This window comes from Galeopterus variegatus, unplaced genomic scaffold (genome assembly GCF_000696425.1).
Source record: "Galeopterus variegatus unplaced genomic scaffold, G_variegatus-3.0.2 Scaffold45, whole genome shotgun sequence".
Classification (NCBI taxonomy): Eukaryota; Metazoa; Chordata; class Mammalia; order Dermoptera; family Cynocephalidae; genus Galeopterus; species Galeopterus variegatus.
The window spans coordinates 708,827-731,839 of NW_007726156.1; the positions used below are offsets into that span (position 1 = coordinate 708,827).

The window sequence follows — 23,013 nt, forward strand, 5'->3', positions numbered from 1 at the left end:
TTTTTTTTTTTTTTTTGAGTCTTTTTTCTAATATCTAACCCCACTTTTAACCTAAACCCACTACAGTACCCTCCAAGAGTATATGAAGGGCCTTTGAATTAACTTGCAAGGATGAGAAAGAAGGCAGGGTGAGGAAGGTAGAAGGGTCTCATGCATTTGATAAGGGGAGTTTGGAGCTAGAAAATCTTCGAGATTCTCCTAATGCTGAGATTGTTTAATTCTGTGAATGGCATGACTCAAGCCTTTGGGGGTGGTGGGGATGGAAGCCACCCACCTGGTAGTAAGGGAGGGCTGCTCACTGCCCTGGATGTGGATCGTGCTGAGCTCTTGCATGCTGCGCAGGCGAGTGGCTGGCAGGTTCGAATTGGGCAGGTGTGTGGTCTTCTTACTACGACGGGAGCAGCAGGTGGTAGTGAGGCCTGGGTGGCTGGACAGCGAGGGACTTCTTGTGGACGGGTAGTTCTGCATTGAACTCTCCATGCAGTTCTGCTCAAACATCTGCTCATCAATAAACTCATGGTTCTGTGGGAGGCAGAAGGAGAAGAAGTAGAAAAAGGAGGTAGGGAGAAGGAGGATGAGCTCCCATATTCTGTATGGCTGCCTGTCTCTGTTCTGGGCCTTTAAGGAAGGACTCTCAGCTGCCTGGATCACAGATAGCATTCGGGAGGGGTGATATCCCACAGGCATCAAACAAGGAAAGAAAGACAATCATATTGGCAGCCCTGGCCATTGGATTGAAGGGTGGGGATTGTGGTTGTTAAATCATGATGTGACATCCACCCCACCTACAGCTTTGAACTGAAGGGATACAGAGGACATGGAGGGATTTAGTGGCATCATCAGAGCTAGAAGCAAAGACTTTACTTTGCAGGCATTGTAGAAGATCTGCCAGAGGTGGCAGACAAGGGGTCACTGACTGTGGGTGGTGGGTATGCTAGGTTGTCTTTTCCAGATTTAATGGGTTAGATCCTTACGAATCTTGGGTAAGGGTGTGACGTAAGTTTTTAAGAGCACTGGGTTATTCACAGAATTGGGAGAACATTGCTCTTGAAGGTCAGTGGGGTCAAACTGTAAGGAATATGGTTTCTTTTAATGTTTCTTCAAGTGACTGTGGCATATGAATCCTTAATATACCTGGAGGGACAGAATTCCCTTAGTCAAGTGTAAGCATGGGAAGGGAATGCCAACTGTTTCCTAACTGGAGGTCATCGAGACGGGTATAGCTGAATCCAGGATAACTAAAAAATGGCTATTTGGCCAAGGTGACTAAAAAATCTATGGCATTAATGGTTTGGCCAAGGCTGCCAGAGTGAGGAGAAAGTCTGAAGAGAAATAGCATGAGAACAGAGTTCAGAGACCAGCCCTGACAGTCAATATCAGGAGTCCCCAGAGAGCTGGGAGGTGGCACAGATAGATGTGGCACATGGACACTCACAGGATACCATCATTGGTGCCATGTTCCACCACCCCTTCCAAGCCCCTGGGGAGGTCAACAGGGGGAATCAGGAAAGCAGTTGGGTAGTTCAGCACAAAATACTGGAAGCCTGAGCTGGTACTAAGTATGACAGCAGAGGTAAGATAAGCCCCAGAAAAATCAACAGCACATGCACAGAACTAGACCAGGGGGCAAAAAGAAGAGAACCCACAGACTCAGAATAATTAGAGAGAAAAACATCAATTGAATTTTTAAAAAGTTATACCTTGATGGTGGAGGTTCGTACAGATAACAGGGGATCATCCACAAGATAGGACAACCCCTACAGGACAACATGCCAACAGAAAATAAAAACACCATTCATTGTACATTCCAGCATTCCCAAGCCAGTTTTGACATTCCGTCTCTCAATCCCAGCATTCCACCCTTTGAGTCCAACATTCCATCCCTTATCGCCAGCCTCCTGCTTCCTTTGTCCCAACATTCTACCCCTTGGCTCCAACAGGAACCTGCCCAAACCCAACATTCACTCTTTCCATCCCAATATTCCACCCCTTGAGTTCAACATTCCTCCCCTAAAATCCAGCATTCCAGAACTTTAATCTCAATATCCCACTCCACAATCCAACATTCTTTCCCTCAAATTCAGCATTCCATCCCTTAAATGCCAGCATTCCATCCCTCAATTCCAAAATCTCATTCCTTCAATGCCAACATTCAAGCTCTTCAATCCCAAATATCTTTCCCCATATCCTTTCAATTTACACATTCCACCCAGCACATGCAAACTTGGAAAGGGCAGTTGGGTCCAGGCCTATCCCTTTGGCAAGCCTGGAGTCTTTGAGAGAAGTTCTAGATATGCATATAGTTTTTGTTGATAAGTCCTGGAACCTAGGGTTTGCAGAGCACCTTCCGATTTTGGAAGTCCTAATTGGGTTCAACTGCCAACCATAGTGCCCTCATATTGCTCAGATTAAGAGTCATTTAACATCTATTCCCCAACATCTGGGAGGCCAGGGTATGTAACATTCAGAATTAGAAATTTCCTTCTTTACTGTGCTGAGCCCTGACTATAGGCTCTTTGGGGAGGAAGGTTCTAGAAAGGCACAGGGAAGGGTCTCACTTTGTTTCTCTCTGGCTTGTCTACCCTGACTTCTTCTCCCTCCCTACTATTTCTAGCACTTTTTGCCAAGGGTCCAGGGTTAGCCCCACTGCCCTTCCTTTCAATCTGTTGGTGAGGCACAAGCATCATTCCACATTCCAGCCATGGCACCCTGAACCATGACTCTATTTTAACAATCAGTCTTTCAGAATCTGAACTCCCTGGGAATTGCAGAGTGACTGAGAGGGGATGGTACTGATAAATCCTGGCTGGAGAAATATACACACTGCCTTCTTCATTCACTGTTTCCTGTTCCAAGAGGAACGTGGTGAGCAAAGGATCCCACAGACTGCATCAATCTAGCCCCAGGGGTAGAGCAAAAATAGACATTCTTCTCTACTGTCCTGTACAAATTTGACCCTAGTTTTGAAGGATGATGCCCACCTGAACTGGGAAACAGATAGGGAGAGCCTTCAGGCCTTTGTAATCAAGAAATGGGCTGTGGGGACTGGTGTAGGGATGTGGGAAGGCTGGGAGAATGGTCTCCTCTATGCTGCTGCAGGACAGACCTTGCCCCACTCCTTAGGGTCTTCCTACTGAGGGTTGATAGACAGACCTCATTACTACCTTTTGGAACTTTAACTTCTGGCCCAGGATGAGGATGTGAGTATAGCCTCAGGAAAGGCTCATGGGTCTGGAATGAAAAAGGAGGTGGCAATGGGCTGGGACTCACAGTGGTTTTTTCCAGGCAATGCAGCAGGTGATGGTGCTGGCTCTCAATGAGTGAGGTGGTCTTGCCCATGTGCTCATCTTCTGGGGTGCCCTGGTAAGAAAAGAAGAGACTGAGTATAAAGCTGGTGGCTCCTCCCATCTCCAGCACAGGACGTAGGAAGTCACCAGAAAAATCTGGATGAACCAAATTTTAGGGTCGGCATACAGCATGCTAGCCTTTGGTTTAAAGCTGGTTTGGGGTAGTGGTGATAATCCTATGGGAGAGGTATGTGGGTGGGGCTGCTGTCTGAGGAAAGTCTGGAAATATGTCCTCCTCAGGGTTCAAACTGGAGCTTTGGGGTGGGAGTGCTGGTGCCCCTGGAAAGAGAAAAAAAGCCCATCCTCCCCTTTACCTTCCCCAGCCCAGGTCCTCCAGGCACCTACCGTCAGCTCCAGTGCCTCATTGAGGAGCCCGTTGCGCTTGCTGTGCAGGTAGGCATTGGAGCTGCCCGTTTTGGCCACACGGATCCTGGCAAGGCGGGCCTTCTGCGATTAGCAGAGATAATAAAAGAGTGAGGGAGACCAAAATACAAAAAGACAGCAAGACTGGCCCCGTCAGTGCCAGGGGCTGCCCCAGGGAGGCTGGCTCCTCAGGTGACGTCTGATGAATGGGAAGAGGCTGCTTCTTCCCAGCCGCAAGCATCGCTCGTTATCGACCCTGGGACTGCGTCTGAGATGCTGTGTACCCGCTTTGTACAGCTTGGCCCTGGTCAGAATTCCTAGGGGTTTCTACTCATTTCTCTAGCCTGGGTGTGATCCTGGCAGGAGAAATATCACTCATCCAAGTTCTCCCTCCTCCCAAAGGTTTCATGACCATTATCTTACTCAGTTTTGTAAATGTCATGTACTATTCAACTGGAGGATTTCTTATCTCTAACTAGACTGCCAGTTCCTTATGGAGTGTATGTGATAGCTGATCTGAGACTCCCCTAGGGTCACATGCAGTTCTCTGCATACAGTAGGTCCCCAAATATTAAGCAATTATGAGAAAAGCAAAGAGTGTGCATATGTGTCCCTCAACACTTCTGAACTCCTCTGCTTTCTGTTTTTTCCCTTGGTGCTTACTACTAAGGGGATATATGTTTTATATATTTATCCTGTACTGTTTCTATCCCCCACTACAAAGTTAACTCCTTGAGGGCAGGAGTTTTTCCCTTGTTTACTGACGTATCCCCAGGGCCTAGTAAACAATGGGTTCTTGATTTTTTTCAAGTTAATAAATGTGTTTACAATTGCATGTCTGTCTTTGGTAGTGGATTTATGCATGGTTGTATATATATGTGTATTTTGCTGTGCATGTCAGTGGGAAAGAGTGGACGTGCATGTGAGAGGTGACCTGTACGTGTGTGAGAAAGGGGAGGATGGAACCCATTTCCATACACCACTAGGACAACTGAAACTCTCTCCAGCTCCAACCCAGGAAGCCTTCAGCAGAGAAGGTTGCCTGCAGGAGGACTGCATGGTGTCTCAGTATAAGCTCATCCTTCTGGCTTGCAGAGGCAGTGGGAGAGGCTGGACACACTGCATATGCTGTCTGCTCTTCTCCTTCCTAATGACCATAATCATTGTCACCATGACAGTAGCACAACCAAAGCGAGAGTCTAAGAGGAAAAAGTCTTTGGGAGAGAAAGGAAAGAGACGGGTACAGGGGTTCTGCTGGTTTAAAAAAATGTAGCTTGGGGTTTGAGCTCTGTAGATCTAGACCCAGCTCCAGGCTCTTTCTACCAGAAGCAGAAAAGCTCACACAGATCACACACCCATCTTGGAGTGGCGGGGTCCCTCCTCCTGACTCTGGACAAGTCCACATGTAACTTCAGCATGGACTCCGAGCAGGAGGAGTCCTTAGGAAATTGTGGCAATTTTCATTTCTTGTCACCCTCTCTAATTGTCCCAACCCCATGTGTCCTGCTTGGCTGGTTCACCTGCTAAGGAGGCCATGGACTCAGCAGTTCAGGACTCAGGGGTTCAGGCTGTCGACAGAAGCACAAGGGACATGATATATCTCTTGTTTTCTGGGAAGTCCCCCATTGGCCAGAATCTCCCTGCAGGGACAATTCAACTCCCATCCCTGGTTTCTAAATATGAGGAAGAGGCCAGGTCTTGAGCCTGGAGGATCTGCCCATAAATCTGAGGATGCTCCTCTTGATGAAGGAAAGAGTGAAAGGGGGAAGCTGGGAGAGAAAGGACTGCAAGTCAGCCCTACCTTCCTCCTCTCTCTGAGCAAAGAACATTCATTCAAGGTCCAGAACATTCTCCTCCCTGAGAATCCTGCTCCAGCCCTCCCCTTGGCTAGATGTTTACATTCAAGCAGGTTTCTCATCATTTAAGGATGTGGCTGTTATTGCTTTGGGTGAGTGCTGGGTGCTGAGAGCTGCATATGGAAATCCAATTGTGTTGGGCTCATTACAGCCTTATGTAATCTGATTGCAACACTTAGAGCCAGACCTTTCTCGTATCTGGGGTCTGTCTTCATTACTTTCTAGAGATGAAAGATTCTCCTGTTCTCCTTTGTGGCACTTCTTTTAATCTTATCTTACCCTGAGCTCTATTAAAGCAACAGATTGTCATATCAAATGCACTATATCGTTTAATCATTTCCCACGCAGGATAAAGAGGTTTGCAATTATTTATAGAACTACACCCAGCATATGAAATTTGGTGGGACTCTTTCACTGGCTTTGCGCTCTCAAGGGCCAGGCCCTGTGGCTTGTGCATACTTTTACCTCCAGCACCCAGCACAGGGCTTCACATTGAGCAGGTGGTCAAGCAAAGGTTGTGGTGACCAAAGAAGGAAGATGATCATAAATAGTTGGCTAGAAGTCCATGTTTATAAAGCCATTGTAATGGGCTCAGTCCTTATATGGACTGATCAGCTTCACTCTCTGCCATGGCTCCATGGACAACATGAGAGTTCAAAGAAAGCTCAGAGATCATCTTGGCCTATTTCAAAGACAATAAAATGGAGTGTGTGAGGGGAGGTGACTTATTCAGGACAAGGCAGGGGACTAGCAAGACTTCAACTCCGATTTCCATCTTTCAGGCCAAAGGCTCCTTCCGTAACATCCTCCCCTTCCTTCTCCTGCCAGGCAGGTTTCTAAACTTGATAAGCAAAGCCCAGGGAGGTGCATTTTCAATAGGTGTGGAGATTCCCGAGTTGGAGGAGTGATCTGGAGGGAGAATGCTCCCTCCCTGGGTGCAGCTACAGGCACCATCTATGGCCAAGACCATGATTCTCTCAATCCACAGGGAGCCTTCCACAATTAAGCACTTTCTAGCTGTCTGGCTGCAGGTGCCCTTTGGCCATGGGTATTTACATCTCTTGCCCTGGGAGAGGCAGAAGGAGAAAGAGCGAGAAATGGAAAGGTCAAGAGAAAACATGGGCAATTACACCCATAGACATTTATCCCAGAGAATTTAAAACGTATGTTTACATAAAAACCTGTACATGAATGTTCATAGCAGCTTTATTTGTGTTAACCCAAAACTGGAATCATCCCAGATGTTTTTCATCAGTTGAATAAACAAACTGGTACATCCAGACCATGGAACACTACTAAGTAATAAAACCCAATGGACTATCAATACACACAACTTGGATGAATCTCCAGGAATTATATGGAATGAGAAAAAGCTAGTCCCCAAAGGTTACCTACTGTATGAGTCCATTTATATAACATTTTTGAAATAAAAACGTTTTTAAATAGAAGATAAATGGTTGCCAAAGGTTAGGGACAGGGTAGAGCAGGGGGTGTGGTTATAAAAGGGTGACACAAGGGATCCTTGTGTTACTGGAACTGTTCAGCAGTTGTTTTTTTTTTTTGCCACTGGCTGGTATGGGGATCTGAATGTATGACCTTGGGGTTATAAGGCTGTGCTCTAACCAACTGAGCTGACTGGCCAACTGGGACTGTTCAGTATCTTGACTGTCATGGTGGATGCATGAACCTATGTAGGTGATAAAATTGTACAAAACTTACACACACACACACACACACACACACCTAAATCTGGGGAAATGTGAATAAGGCTGGTGGATTGTATCATTGTCCATACCCTGGTTGTGATATTGTACTATCGTTTTGTAAAATGGTAATTGGGGGAAACTGGACAAACTGCACAAGGGATCTCTCTGTATTATTTCTTATAACTATCTTTCTTTTTGTGTGTGTGTGGCTGGCTGGTTTTTTCTTGCAACTATGAAACTACAATTATCTTAAAAAATATTCCATTAATAAAGAGAATATAGGCATATACCAGAACCAAATGCTTCACTCCAGATGTGCTCCTCTCTGTCCACTGCTAGGCCTCGCCACCGGATCTCCAGTTCACTTGACTCAGAGGACCTAATCTCTGGTGCAAATTGTAGTACACCTATCTTAGCAATAGTTCCAGCAAACCAGTCACAATGGGAAGAGATGACAATAGAAACTTCTTTTTTGAGCCTTTACAATGAAGGCATGTGGGCTGGAGCTTATCTTTGTGGCTATCGTAGCTCCCAAGTCTGTGGTCTGGGCTGAGAACTATCATTAGCTTCTCTGACCTCCTCCCCATCCCATCTCTCCACTCCCCACTAAGTCCTCTGGACCTGCCCGCCTTGACTCACAGTGACAGACTCAGTGCTGGAAGCAAGCGATATATATATTTTTCCCCCTTTCAGAAAAAGCCCAAGGTGAAAGAGAGAGAGCAGAGCGACCTTGAGGAGAAACAGTATGCAGGTTAGGTGAAAACACTGTAGATATTTACTCTCATTTCAAAGGGAGAGAAAAGAAGGAGAGGGAGGGAGACCCATCTTCAGCAGCCAGAGGGAGGAATAAGCTAAAGTTACTGCTTCTGGGTTTTAATCACATAAGATGAGCTTTATAAAGTCCCAGGGAGAAATGTCCACTGTTATATTGTTTACAGGGGCAAAAAGTGGATGAGACGTTCTAAGAAGTGCACAGGGGCGTGGGTATGGAGGGGAAGGCAGCCACAGGAGCCACCCAGAGCACAGCTGAAGCGCGCTGTCACCGGACGATTCCTGGGAACTTCACCTGCTCTGCCAAAAACCTGTGTCAGCCCTAGCTCCTGTGGGAGCAGGGCGGGTGCTATAGGATCCCTTGCCCTTCAGGGCCTCAGGCTCCTGGATTTGGAAAGGAGATCCCACTTTCTGCCGGCCCCTTTATTTAGGACTGTGTAATGAATCTAGACATTGTTCAAATTGGCCAGCTGACTTGAATGGGGAAAGATGTAAGACTTCCATTTCTGGGATGACTGACAGGGGATGGGGGTGGGGAAACCCTGACCTTGGGTCAAGAGGTAGGAGGCAGGTGTTGGATGGGACAGAGAGGATGGACCAGAGCCAAAGATGAATCTTAAGGCTGGCACCATTACAGACTAGGTCAAGATAAGTAACAGTGTAGTTCAGCACAGGTGGAGGGGAACGGGAAGGCAAGGAAGAGGTGCCAACAAGGGCACACAGAGGCAATATGCTGGAGGTGGGAACCAACTGGATTTATTATATAATTATATACTATATTATATATTCTGTATATTTTATACATGGAAGTTATCATATTGTATAATAATTATTATCATGCATTGTGGAGCTAGCTTTCACAAACTCTGAGGCTTTGTTATAGTCAGCATGCACAGATCTGTTGAGAAATTCTGGACTCCTTTGATCCAGAACATGGCCCTGCTACACAGGGGTTATCCCTGCAAGTGGAAGGCCAGTAGCAGGGATCATGTGGCAAGGAAATAATCTAGCAACGCATAGGGCTGCTTCACAGTAAGTGCTTAGGAAATGTTTGTGGAAAAAATGAATGAAAGAAAGAATAAAATAAGGAGACATAATCCCAAGTTTTCAATAAGCTAATCTTTCAATGAGGTCCCCTCTTGTCCATTGTATGTAGAAGGCTCTGACCATACCCACTGGAGGTTGAGATGCTGCTGAAGGGGTAGCACATTTCAGCTCAGATCAGAAAAGAAATGAAAAATTCCCCTTCAGACATCCCTGTTCTGATAGGACCCTTGGTAAAGTCACTACCCAAGAACGTTCACTGGCCAGATGCCTTAAAAATGCAAGTGAACTAGAGTTGGCTGAGTTGATGAATTGTTCTACAGAGAAGGTTGGGAGCTAGTTGGGAAAGGATGCTTCTTTCTGAGTACCAGAGCCTTCAGACATTTTTCCTCATTTTGTAGGCAAATGAAGGTATTTGACCCTTCCCTGCCATCCTAAGCAGTGTATACGGGGCAAAATTAACTTTTCTCAGGACTGATAGTTACTCTCCTGATCATCAGTTGAGTTCTGTGCTTTAACCCTATGATACTCTGGAGGTTTTTAAAGCCTGTTGTGCCATTTGTCCCTGAACTCAATGGCCTCAGAATGTTCTCCTTTCATAGTATTCATTTTTTCTTTTCAGCAAATTTATTGTTGTCACTGGGTTTTGTATAGGCTATTATAGGATATTAAAAGAGATTATGTTTCCCAGTAAGCTCTTGGCTGGGAAAGGGAGAAGTCTAGGGGACTGCCAAGTGGCTGAGTTGTGGAGGCAGAGCCATGGACCAAGGAAGCTGCCATAGGTATCTAAAAGGGGGATTATCAGTTTATAGATACTTTAGAGTTTGTTGTGTTTTGCAGCTGACTGGGGCTGGAATTCCGGACACTGGTGAGCAAGAAGGGACAAAAAGCTGCTTTACCTTCCAAAACCAGAAGATGTCTGTGCAGTGATCCTCCAAGGAACTCCAGGCCGGACAACCTGACTGTGCCAGCTGCACAAGGCAGAGGTCCAGGCCTCTCTCCAGGGCTGCCCCCTGCCCTGTACACTGCTTCCCTCCCCCAATTCCTGTGTCTGAGGCTTACCTTTTGTGCCCTGCGTTTATCGGCTCTCTGATTCTGGTGGTAAATCCGGCTAAAGTTGGAAACAATCACAGGGACTGGCAGGGCAATGACCAGGACGCCACTCAGGGAGCAGATGGAGCCGAAGATCTTCCCTGCAATTGTCTTAGGCACCATGTCTCCATATCTGAGAGAGAGAAACAGGGTGTAAGGAAGAGAGGGGCCACTTGGGACACAAGTCAGACTTCCCTGCCAAGCATTCACCTGTTCACCCATTCATTCATTCATTCAGTCACGCAACAACTGTTTAGAGAGCCTACTATATGCCAGGTACTGTGTTATGACCTGAGAGTGAACAAAAGAAACATTCTTATATTCATGGAGCCAACATCCTACAAGGGGAAGACCACAGACAAGTAAGTGAATGAATAAAAACAGTTGTGGCTTGTGGTCGTTTCTATGAAGAGAATAGAGATAGGTGTGTGTCAGGTTTGGGGGCATGGCCAGGAGAAGCCTCTCTGAGGAGCTAACGTTAAACTGAGATCTGAAGGTAAAGGATCCAGTCATGCAGAACACCTGGGAACAAGTGTGCCAAGCAGAGAGAACAGAACACATACAGGCCCTGAGGTAGCGGGAAGGAGCTTGGCCTATTGTAGGAATTATCTAAGGGCCGGCGGGACTGGACACAGAGAGAGCGGGAGCGTTATACCAAAGGAGATTGAGGAGGCAGGCAGGGACAGTCCTAATTTACCTTTTTTTTTTTTTTTGGCTACTGGCCGGTACTTAGATCTGAGCCACTGATCTTGGTGTTACAACACTGCGCTCTAACCAACTAAGGAAACCAGCCAGCTGAGATTTATAATTTACAAAGCACGTTCACATATTTACCTCACATAAGCCCCAGAAACCCTGTGAACTTGGTGTCCTTATCCCCACTGTACAGATGCAGGAACTAGGCTCAGAGACGTCACACATCGTTTGCTCAGCTGGGATTTAAGCCCACTCCGCTTACTCTTGTCTCTTTCCCACTAACCCACTGTCTCAGAGGGGGACCATGGGCTCTGAAACTCAGCTCCTTAAGTCATGAAGTAGTGAGGCTCAAAGTCACTTGTCCTGAGGGAACCCAGACGTCTTGGGTCTCCAAAGAGAATGTAGAAGGGAATGAGGTAAGCTGTTTCAGAAGTATGACGTCCTTACTTCCTAAACACCCAAGGACTTTGTGTGGAGGATATGGCAGTGGTGAATGAATGAAAGAACTCATCTAAGCCTCTCAATACCCTATGAAGTAGGCTCCTGTTTTGAGACTGTCTTCCTTCTCTTTTAGCACCCAGGCCTTTCGCCCTGGCCCAAGCTGTCTTAGACATGCACTAATATTAAGGCCTGCAATAGCTCCTTCTGGATCTTTGTGACTAGGTTTGCCTCTTCTGCCATGATACTTAGGAGAGGTCTTGGATTCTGAACTTAGAAGACCTGGATTCAAGACCTTCCCAGCTCCATCATAAAATAACTGTGTGACCTTGGGGAAATGTTACTTTGGGTCTCAGTTCCCTTCGTCTATACAATGAAGATAATAAGAGTAATCTATATTATTATCCTATATGCAGTTCTATAAACAATAAATACTATTACTTTACCTAGGCATTCTGGAAACCATGTTCTCTGTTGATGGGGAACTCTAAACACACGGTTGACTGTCCCAAGTTCAAACAACCCCAATGACGAGGAAAAGGGGGCTTCCCCTGAGATATGTCATGTTAGCTGTGATCTTCAGATGACTGACTGAAAGGCGGCCAGTGGGCACACAGCTGTGGGTGAAAACAAAGCACGGCAGGAGTATGGAACAGTGTCAGGAATACCACATGCCAGAGTGACTGAGGCTGGTCAACAATGCTAAAGACAACAGAAAGGTTGTTTTACTCATTTGAAGAGAGGACAAGGAGGGAAGCTATGCCTACTGCTGGGGCAGATGGTCTGCCAGTAACAGATGACAGGCAGAAAGCAGAACGATTCCACTCCCATGTGCTCTCTGCCTTCTCCACTGAGAAGAACACACTTCATCTTGGAAAGGCTGGGGCAGATGCCGATAAGAAGCAGGGGAGGGGAGAGCAGGCAAATGCCCAGCTGGATTCAGAGGGTTTACATCACAGGCCCACATGGTCCCACCTGAGAGACAGGAGGAATGTGCAGATGGGGCTGTAGAACCACTGCTCATGATGTCTGAGAAGTCATGGTGTAGCAGAGAAATACCAAGAGACTAGAGATGGAAAACTGCTGTATTGATATTTTTAAAGAAAAGGAAAGGAGGTCTGAGAAGCCATAGACCAGTGGGATTGGCATCCATCAATTCTGCCATCAAATTGCTGGGAGAATTTGAGAGCAGATTATAAGGTGGACAGCTTGTGAACACTTGCAAAATAAGCTGTATTGGTTCACTATGCACACATCTTGCCAAATTAACCTTATTTCTTGTTTTGGGAGTAAGGTTTACTGGCTAGTGGGTCAGGAGACTGCTGCAGATCTACTGCATCATAATTTTAGCAAGATGCGTTCTCGTCCCAGTTCTTTATACCCTTGACAAGCTGGAGGAATGTGGTGTGGCTAGCAGTGTGGTTAGTAGCGGTTGAACAGCCACCTCTAGTCTTCTAGCGCTTCTCCAATTACAACAGTGGTCCTATGCCAGCAAAGGAAGTTCATGGTTTTCACATTAGAAAGGTCTACCTTTAGTAAAAGAGTAAAGAAGGAAATGAAATAAAGAATGGATCCAAAGGTAGGTCTCCGGTGGTGTTTTCCAGAATTTTTCAACAACTTGTTGAATTTTCAACAAAGCCAGAGGGAGGCAGCACGGGCTAATAATTGAGAGGAAAAAATAAAGTCAGACCTGGGTTTGAACCCTAGCCTCACAATATCAACTAGTTAAGTGAACCTGGGCAATTTAGCTAACCTGAGCCTCTACCACCTATAAAATGGGTTTTATATCCCTAATTTTAAGATTGTTGTGATCATTAATAATATAATTCGGAAGAAGAACTTAATTCAGTGTTTGGGTAACTGTAAATTCTCTGTAAGCAGCCAGTGAGGTGGGCACCTATTGTTTTGTTTGCTAGTCTCCTACCCCATCTAGAACTGTGTCCTTCCCCCTCCATTACGGCATAAACTCCGTCTGGGGAAGCTGCCACATTCTTTCAAACCTTCTCCTATGCCCCCATTCCTACTGGTCATAGTAAGTTCAAAATAGGGCACCTGACCCAAGCTGAGTCAGTGGGTTCCTTTCCTGCATCTATTTTTTAACAGCTTTATTGAGATACAGTTTACACATAATAAAATTCAACTATTTAAATTGTATATTTCAATGGTTTTTAGTGTATTTACAGAGTTGTGCCTCCATCACCATAGTCTAATTTTAGAACATTTTCATAACCGCCGTATTAGTCTGTTTCTTTTGCTTATAACAAAATATCTGGAACTGAGTGATTTATAAAGAAAATGAAATTTATTGCTTACAGTTTCTGAGGCTGGGAAGAGAGGAGTGTCTGTCTTGCTCTCTGCTCGCTCTGCTTCCACTATCTTGTAATGTGAGACCCCTGGGTCACTGTCACCACCACCAGATGGACTTTGGACTTCCCAGCCTCAGAAACTGTAAGCAATAAATTTCATTTTCTTTATGGAAGCAGAGAGAGAGAGAGAGAGACAGACAGACTCTCCTCTTCTTTTAAATCCCTCAGAACCACACCCCTGACCACCATTTTTAATCCATTCACTACTGCACGGTCCTACAATCCAATCACCTCTTCAAGGCTCTACCTTTTAATTACCATAATAGGATTTCCCACCCTTTTAACAGTCACAGTGGGGGCCAAGTTTCTAATACGTAAAACTTGGGGGACACAATTCAAGCTTCAGTGAGTTTTGGGGGGACATAATTCAATCCACTACACCCCCAAAGAAGCCTCACAGTGACCATTCCATACCTCACCCCTCATTCATAGGCAACTACCAGTCTACTTTCTGTCTCTTTAGATTTCTCTATTTTGGACATTTCATATAAATGGAATCATACATGTGACCTTTTGAGTCTGACACCACTTAGCACAATGTTTTCAAGGTTTGTCCATGTTCTAGCATGTATCAGTACTTCATTCCTTTTTTACAGCTGAATAACATTTCCTCGTATGGGTATACCACATTTTGTTAATTCATTCATCAGTTAATAGACATGTGGGTTGTTTTCATTTTTTAGCTCTTATGAATAAGGCTGCTGTGAACATTTGTGCACAGGTTTTTGTGTGAATATGTACTTTCATTCCTCTTAGGAGTCACATGGTAACTATGTTTAAGCAGTTTGAAGAACTGCCAAACTGTTTTCAAAGTGGCTGTACTGTTTTAGAATCCCACCAGCAACGAATGGGGTGACCAATTTCTCCTCATCTTGACAACACTTGTTATTATCTGTCTTTTTTTTTTTTGCATTTATTTATTTATTTTTTATTTATTTTTTTAATTTTTATTTTGTCAATATACAATGTATATGATTATTATGGCCCTTCACCGACACCTCCCGCCCTCCTCCCTCTCTCCCCTCCCCCCCAAGAATGTCCTTTCCGTTTGCTAGCAACATGAAGTAACTAAGGCTCCCATACTGAATTAATACAACTCCAGTTTAAAATAAAGGCACTTATTGGTTAGTCTCAGCAGTTTTACTAAAAATAAATGTGTAACTTTTTACTAGATATTGTGAACTATTTAAAATAATTTAAGAATCTTGTGTTAAGACTTTTTAGCCCCCTTCCTACAGCCCAGGTAGGAAATCATTAGTTTATAGAAAATTGGTATATCCAACTATTTATAATGACAAATTAGGAGTCCCTCAAGAATGTGAACTTCAGATTTCATCAAAAAAGGACAGTTGAGTTACAGGTAATTTTAGAGTCTGTGTGTTATTACTGCTTTGAAAATCAGCCTATGTAGTGATTATGAGTTAAAGCAGAATAATGTAGTAAGCAAAATATCATTCTTTGACTTTGCTAAATAGCAAGGAGTTAATTGTTCTCTGAACCTAATAACATCTTGAGATTTCAAAGGGGAAGTTGCTGTTTGAACATAATTGGCAATGTACAACATTTGATAGAGCAGAAAGAAATTTATAGATTTGTTTTTTTCTTTATGTAAAGTTTGTATTTTTCTCATATAAAAGCAGAATATATTCATTTTAGAATGTTTTGAAAATACATATAAGTAGAAAAGTTACCTATTGTGCCACCACATGGATATTTCTATTTTTTGTACATGTTTTTATTGTGAAGTTAGTACTGTACTATACTGTATAATTCTGCATCCTGCTTTGGTTTTCCTTAACATGTAAAAATACTTATAGTACATATCATATAATTATAAACATTGTAAACCTCCTTTTTTATGGCTTTATAAGAATGTGCCATGATGTGAAAAAATTATAGCTATCCTGGTGGGTGTGAAGTGGTTTCTTATTATTGTTTTGATTTGCATTTTCCTGATGGCTAATGATGTTGAGTACCTTTCCCCCTTCCTTGGATTTTTACTTTGGGGATTGGATGAATCTCTTTCACAGAAGTTGAAGCTGCAACAAGTAAAGCTTGGGAGCTGTAGGCAGCCATGCTTTCTGCCACGGGAAAAAGCCAGATTGCAGTTAGAGAGGAAGAAGGTTAACACATAGAAAGAGATGAGGGATAGAAAGCACAGTGACAGAGTTTGAGTTCCTGTTCTAGTTTTTACTGAGGACCAGCTTTATCTTTGACTTTCCTGTGGCTTAGTTGTGCCATCCTTCCTTTGACTTTGCTTACTAACGAATTGTTATTTTTGCTTAACCTTTTTTTATTTGGGTCCCATGCTGCTGCTGCTGCTGCTCTGCTGATTGTTTTAAAGGTAAGTTCTTCAAATTTCTAAATGACAGAGCTAATATGAATTGAAGTCTTTAGGAGTCAAAAGATTTTAACAGGTTATAGTCATGGGTGAAACCAGCCAGATTAATTTTAACAAAGGTAAATGACAACATCAGCATTTTGTTTCAAATAATCAATGATTTGCACAGCTGATGGGAGAGACTTGGCTCAAAAGGAGTCTATGTTAAAATTACTAGGGAATTTAACTTCAACCTTGGCCACCAGTGTAATGTGGCTGCTGAAAACTAACGCCACCTGAGGCTGGACTGATGGGACTACAGAGTCCAGAAAAGGGGACTGGGTGGTCATACTCTGCTCCTTTATGCAGATCACTTCTAGGCTGTTGTGCTGTGTTCTTGGGCACTATACATTCTATAGGACATTGGTTAATTGGATCATATCCAGATAAGAGAGACTGGGATGGTGAATTTTCCGGAAATCCCCTCATGGGAAACAATCAGAGGAAGAGGAATGTTTGGCCTGAAGAAGAGGAGACAGGGAATGGAAGGAAGGGGACAGTGGACGGGAGCCTGTGCTAGGAACTTTATCTGCATCAGTGGGTCTCACAATAATCTACCCTATCAGGTACGGTTAGCCCATTTTAGAGATGAGGTGCTCAAGTCTAGAGAGTACAGTAACTTCTTCAAGGTCACTCAAGCAGTAAGAGGCAAACCTACTGGGGTTAGAGCCCGGGTTGGTTTGTTTTCCATCACCCCTGCTCTGTCATTCACATATGGCTTCTCCTGGTGTTGGGATCAGGGGAGGAGGGGGGGGTCAGGGAAAAGATGATCATGGAAGAGGGTTCTGAGGAGTCAACTGGAGCTTATCCCTTTCTCTCCATCTCAGCTGCCTCAGTGGCAGAAGTGCAGCAAAGTGGTTTTGTTTTTTGTTTTTCCTTTTTTTTGCATAGAACCTATGCACATCCTCCTGTATTCTTTATTTATTTTTATTTTATTAATATTATTATTTTTTTTACATTCTAGTATGCTGTTGTGGAGCAGTCAGGAGGGAGAAGGAGAGGAAAAAGGGGAAGGATATGTGATGGAAGAAGGAGGAAGGAGGAGGGGTGTGACTGAGGCCTGTGGCACCCCCCACATTCCCACAAGGGAGACTGGGGGCTTCCAGCAGTGGCTTGGTCATTGCTGAGCTGGGTACAGATGTCAGGGGTTGTGGCAAAAGCCCTCACCTCCCCCCACTCCAGCTTGGGAACCTGGGGCCCTTCTTGCTGTGGCCTGGTGGTCATTGCTGGGCTGGTTGCAGCATGTTGAAAGGGGCGTGGCTGAGGCCCTCAGCCCCCCACTGCCCCAGGTTGGGAGAGCCCAGAACACTTCCTGCAGCAGCTCAGTGGTCATTGCTGGGCTAGTTGCACGTGTCAGGGGGGCATGGCTGAGACCCTCAGCCCCCACTGCCCTAGCTCAGGAGAGCCCAGGGTGCTTCCTGTGGTGATTCAGTGGTTGTTGCTGGATTGGCTATGGGTGGAGGTGGTGCATGGCTGAGGCCCTCGCTCCCCCCCTCCGGCTCAGGAGAGCCTGGGGCACTTCCTGCGGCAGCTTGGTGGTTGTCGTTGGGCTGGTTGCTCATGTCAGGGAGCATGACTGAGGACTGAGGCCCCTCACCGCCCTGGCTCAGGAGAGCCCAGGGCACTTCCTGTGGTGACTCAGTGGTTATTGCTGGGCTGGCTGTAGGTGTAGGTGGGGCATGGCCAAGGCCCTCGGTCCCCCATCACCCCAGCTTGGGAGAGCCTGGGGTGCTTCCTACAGCAGCTTGGTGGTCATCACTTGGGTGGTTGCGCATGTCTGGGGTGTGTGGCTGAGGCCTTTGTCCCCCTCATCGGGACTGGTTGTGGATGTTGGGGGGCATTGCTGAGGCCCCCAGCTCTCCCCACTTTCTGGCTGGGTAGCCTAGGGGACATCCGGTCCTTCTAGGTATTATAGGTGTTCTTTGGTGAAATGAGACATTTACTAGTTAATAAAGAGTCTTTTCATCAAACTGCACCCCATGCAATTCTATATTCCTGACCAGTCTCCTCTGAGTGGTCCTATGCTGATTGGGGTGCAGATCAGTTGTCTTGCTGTGCCCCATTGTTCCTCCACTGCCTGTGCTCCAAACACTTCCCATGGGATGGGCCATGCTCTGGTCCCTCATGATGACTCATCAGCCTCTGAGTGGCTCCTTTTTTTCAGTTGTTGTGGCTGCTTGCTCCTATATGGGTCCAGAGGAACCATATAGTGGTCTTGCTGGCCTGGGAGCCACTAAGGCCCTATCTTCTCCCCTGCCACCTCCAAGCAACTTCATCTGAAAGGCACAGCTGCAGCTTTTTGCCAGCTCCTGCTCTGTGTGCTCAGCAGCCCCAGCCTGGAAGCAGCCAGAATTTGAAATGGTCGAGGGGTCTTTTCTTTCCCTCATCATGGCTTCTTTCACCTTTATGCACGCTGTAGGTCTCTCCTCCTCTTCCCATGAGCTCTATAGGCCCCAGCTTGGCTGTCAGTGTTTTTTTTTTATAGTTGTAAATTGGTTGATTTGTGGGAGAGAGTGACCATAGGGACCATCTACTCTGCCATCTTGACTGGAAGTCCATAGTGATTAAAAGTGTGGACTCTGAGTGCCAGCCTACCTATGGCAAATCCTGGCTCTGCCACTTGTTAGCTGGGTGACTCTGGGCACATTCCTTAGCTTCTCTCTCCTTAGTTTCCTGGCATTGATAAAATAATAATACCTATTTCACAGGGTTATTGTGAAGGATTAAATGAGTTACTATTTGTAAACGTGCTCAACCTTGCACCTAGTAGGAGCTTTACAAGTGTTTATTAAATAAACCCTGGACCCACACTACTGTTATTTCTAGATTGGACTTTTGCAAAAGCCTCTAAACCAGACTTATCACTTCCATTTTTGTTTCCCTTTAATTCATAACGAAGCATATTCTTAAAATGCAAATCCCAGCATGTCATTCCTCTGCTCAAAGTACTTCAATAAATGTTTGTTGAATGTATGAGTTAGTGAATAAATCCTACCTTGTAATGTTGTTGTAAAGATTGCATGCCTATTACACAGTAAACACTCATTAAACAGCAGCTAATTATGATTGTAATGACCTTGATGGGCAGGGCCCTTTATCCCATTGCCCCTCCTGGGGCAGGAGCACGTAGTTGGGGACTGATGGTGATTCTCTAATTCCTAATGGCATCTATGGCCCTAAACCCATAGCCTTATTTCCTTTTTTGTCTTCCTCCACTCATGCTATTTGGGACTCCTCTCCCTGTCCCATCCTGGCTTTGTGGGTGGGAATAGTAAGGGATAAGAAAGCTCCTCCTGGAGGTGACATCCCAGGTATAGGTGAGCTATGATGCTCACCCCAGACTTGGGACTCACACCCAGACCCTGCTTGGTGCTCACATGGAGGAAGCTGTCTGCCCTCAAGCAAGCAGGGCTCAGGGACTCTATGCTTCTCTGCCTCCCTGTCTCTCCCAGCACATCCTTGGTAATCCACAGTTATGTCTGGGCTGAGGCAAGAGCAAGGAAGCTTACTCTCCTAATATGGAAGGCTAATTAATTTGTATTAGGGCTTAGGGATAATTAAACTTTTTATCTGAACTTAAGCTGCACAAACCACCCGCCTTGTACAATTAATTGCTGCCTTCATTTCCTCCTCCAGGTGCCAAGAGATAAGTGCACGCCAGGCTCCCCCATCCAATTCTGCCTGCCTCTCCGGCAGGGGCAAGACTGCCTCTCTGGTTGGGAGTTTGTTGTTTACTGAAGGCCAGAGCACTGCCCATTTAGGGTCCAGGTGCTGGGAGCTCAATCAAGGAGACACGTTCTCAATGAATGCAAGGAGGGTGTCTCAGCCTCACTGCCACACCCGCTCCTGCACCCACCTTCTCCACTGGGATGCCCCTGGACTTGGCTTGCTGGAGCCCTCGGTGTTGGGGATGTGGTGGAGTGGGGGCCAGATGCTGTCCTTTTGGGTGGGGTTAGGGTGAGGGAGTTCTCAGAGCAGGCTGGCACTGAGCTCAGGGACTCAGACCTCTATGGCTCCTTCTTTGTCCAGGGCCAAAGGACAATGGTAGACCTTCCTGGAGGACACCAAAAACACCAACCTGGGCTGATGAGTTTATTCCTTGACAAATATCTGTGCAGCCTCTTTTCATGTCCAAATCCCCTCCCATGTAGAAGCACTGCTGTAATTTTTCTTTTCTTTTCTCTTCTTTCTCTCTCTCTCTCTCTCTTTCTTTCTTCTCATACCATATCAGGTATTGCACATACATTATTTCATTTGCTCTTCCCCCAAACCCTAAGAAGTACATACTATTATTATCCTCATTTTACAGTTGAGGAAACTGAGGCACAGGGTGGCTAAGTAAAATGTCCCAGGCCACTTGGCTAGCCAGTTGCAGTACTGGGACATGCACCAGGTCTCTTCGATCCCCAAGTCCCGTCACAACTACTAGTTACTCCAGCCCAAATCTATGGTCCCTAAGGAGCCAACATGCAGGTAGTGGTCCTGTTAGAGAGCAAGTAGGGAGAAAACTCCAGAGTGACCAAATCTAGGCACCAGCTTAGCTATAATTCTACAAATAATTTTAGTCCTATGCTGTCAATTCTCAAGGTGGGGGACTTGGGAAAAGGAATGAAAGCCCCATATCACTCCTCTTTCTACCACATGCGCCCCCCCAACACACACCTCTGTTCATGTCTCTACAGCAAGACAGGAGCTGAAAGGGTGGGTTGGAGCTACCTCGAAGTTCCTCTGAAGACCCCATCTGGGGGTAGACTCAGAGGGGAGAGATGAAGCTCAGAGCACGGCAATCTAATAACAATCACAGTGATAATTCAGTAATAGTTTATTTTTATTTAGCGTAAGTGTAGGCATTCAATGTTCTTAACCTTATGAGGTATTATTAGCTCCATTTTTGAGATGAGGAAACTGGGGCTCATAGCTTAACAGTAATATGCTCAGGATCATCAGCTAATCCAAGCCAGTATTCCAAACCAGGTGTGTTTAACTTCAGAGCACCCCTCTTTCTACTATGCCCTGCTGCAGGAAGAGAGAAATGAGCCAAAGGACTTGGCTAATCCACATTAGACAGAACAGCCTCAAGACAATGGAGAAACTTTCAAAGTAGTATGACCCAGAACCTTGCTGGGAGGCTCTCAGGTGCTATGGAAGATATTTCTGGGCTCTGCCAGTGGAGAGTCCTGGGAGAAGGAAGCGTGTGATCCTTCCAGGCCATTGCTGTGGTTGGCCCTGCTCTTCAAGGTCACAGCCAACCATAGCTGCAGACTCCTGGCCAGGAGCTCTTCACCACTCTTGGTCTGTGGCAGTAATCTCTTTGTCTTGCTACCTCAATGGCAATTGTGCTGGGTGACAAGGCTGTTCTTCTAAACCAATGGTTCTCAAACTTTAGTGTGCATCAGAATTGCTTGGAAGGTTTGTTTAAACATAGATTACTGGGCCCTGACCCCAGATTTCTGATTCTGTAGATCTGGAGTGAGACTTGAGAGTCTGCACTGTTACTAAATTCCCAGGTAACATTGATATTGGTGATCTGGGGACCACACTTTGAGAGCCACTGCTCTAAACCATCCACAGATTTGTGGACTCATAGAACGTGAGGAAGGTGTTGTAGCAACCAGCCTCAGACCAGTCATTGTGCATATGAGGAAACTGAGATGAGATCATGCATCAAGGGAGAGCCTGCCTGGCCCTCCAGAGGGATGATGTCCTGCCCATTGTGTTGTGTGTGCACGCGCGCGCACACGCATGCACACGTGCGCACACACACACGCGCACACACACACACACACCCCTGCACTGGCCCACGCATTTCCATCCTATCACTCTGGATTGACTGATTCATCAAACATCTACTGGGTGTTTACCTTGTGTCTGTCACTTTGTTAGGTGCTGGGGATAAAAAGCCAAATAGACAGGCATGCCCCCTGCCCTCAAGGAGCTTATGACACCATAGGGAAGACAGACAAGTAAATCATGATGACAGTCCAATGTCACAATACTACGAGAAGGATGTATGCAGAGTCCTGTGTGAGCACAAAAGAGGGGCCTCTAAATCAAAGTGGAGGGTGGTCAGAGGATCTCCGGGAGGCGGCAGCACAGGCTGATTTCTGAGCTGTGAAGGAACTATGAGAAATTACCGGCTGGAGTAAAAGGGAGGTGAGAGATGAGGCTGGAGAGGTGGTCACATGAAGGTCCTTCTGGGTTAACCCAAGGAATTTGAACTTTCTCCTGGAAGCAATGGGAAGCCAATGAAGGATTTTAAGCAGGGGAGTGATATGATCAAATCTTTAAAAGATCACCTGAGAGCAGTGTGAGGACGAAGGCAGAGGCAGAGAAACCAGTTATCAGGCTACTGCACCAGTCCAGGCAGGAGAAGATGAGGCCTGAACCAAGATGGTGGCAGTGTAGCTAGGGAGGAGGTGACAGACAGGTACTATTTGGGAAGCAGAACCTGCTGGAGTTAGTAACTGACTCACTGTGGGGATGCAGGGGAGGGAGGACCCTGGGGTGGTACACAGGCTTGGGAGGTGGGGCAGCCTCTGTGTACATCTCCAGCCAAGCTCCCACCCCACTCCCCGTCCTCCATGCTTCCACCACAGTGTACTCATCTGTGCTCCAAGATGAATCAGGCGACTCCATGATTCCTTTGCCCAGGCTCTTCTCTCTGCTGGGAGTCGCCTTCTCTCTCTCTTTGCCAGGCAACTCCTACCCATCTTTCCAGATCCTGTTCAAATATCACCTCCCTAGGCTCTCCCTGACTCCCCTAGGCAGAGTATCATTCATTCCTGCCTTTCCACCTCCATAGCAGCACTCCGTCATCCCTGATATACCTCCCGATATGTCTGTTTTCCCATTGAGGTAAGAGCAATCCAAGGACAGGGCTATCTATCTCTGGATCCCTGGTGCCTAACATGATGCATGATGCCTAGTAGTAGGGATTCAACAGTTCATGAGTGA

The 23,013-nt window shown here is 45.9% G+C and overlaps 1 protein-coding gene across 3 annotated transcripts in view; it reads right to left on the reverse strand.

Moving 5' to 3' along the window:
• Positions 1-23,013, reverse strand: part of KCND3 (potassium voltage-gated channel, Shal-related subfamily, member 3) — a 202,786-nt gene that overhangs the window by 999 nt on the left and 178,774 nt on the right. For 2 of the 3 annotated variants that reach the window (XM_008572020.1, XM_008572038.1), the window contains exons 2-6: positions 10,150-10,312; positions 3,693-3,794; positions 3,271-3,360; positions 1,701-1,757; positions 275-522 (exon numbers count right to left, since the gene is read on the reverse strand). In XM_008572020.1, the coding sequence (XP_008570242.1) occupies positions 275-522; positions 1,701-1,757; positions 3,271-3,360; positions 3,693-3,794; positions 10,150-10,312 (660 nt within the window). The remainder of the gene's footprint in view (positions 1-274; positions 523-1,700; positions 1,758-3,270; positions 3,361-3,692; positions 3,795-10,149; positions 10,313-23,013) is intronic. The other variant, XM_008572030.1, reaches the window with a different exon arrangement.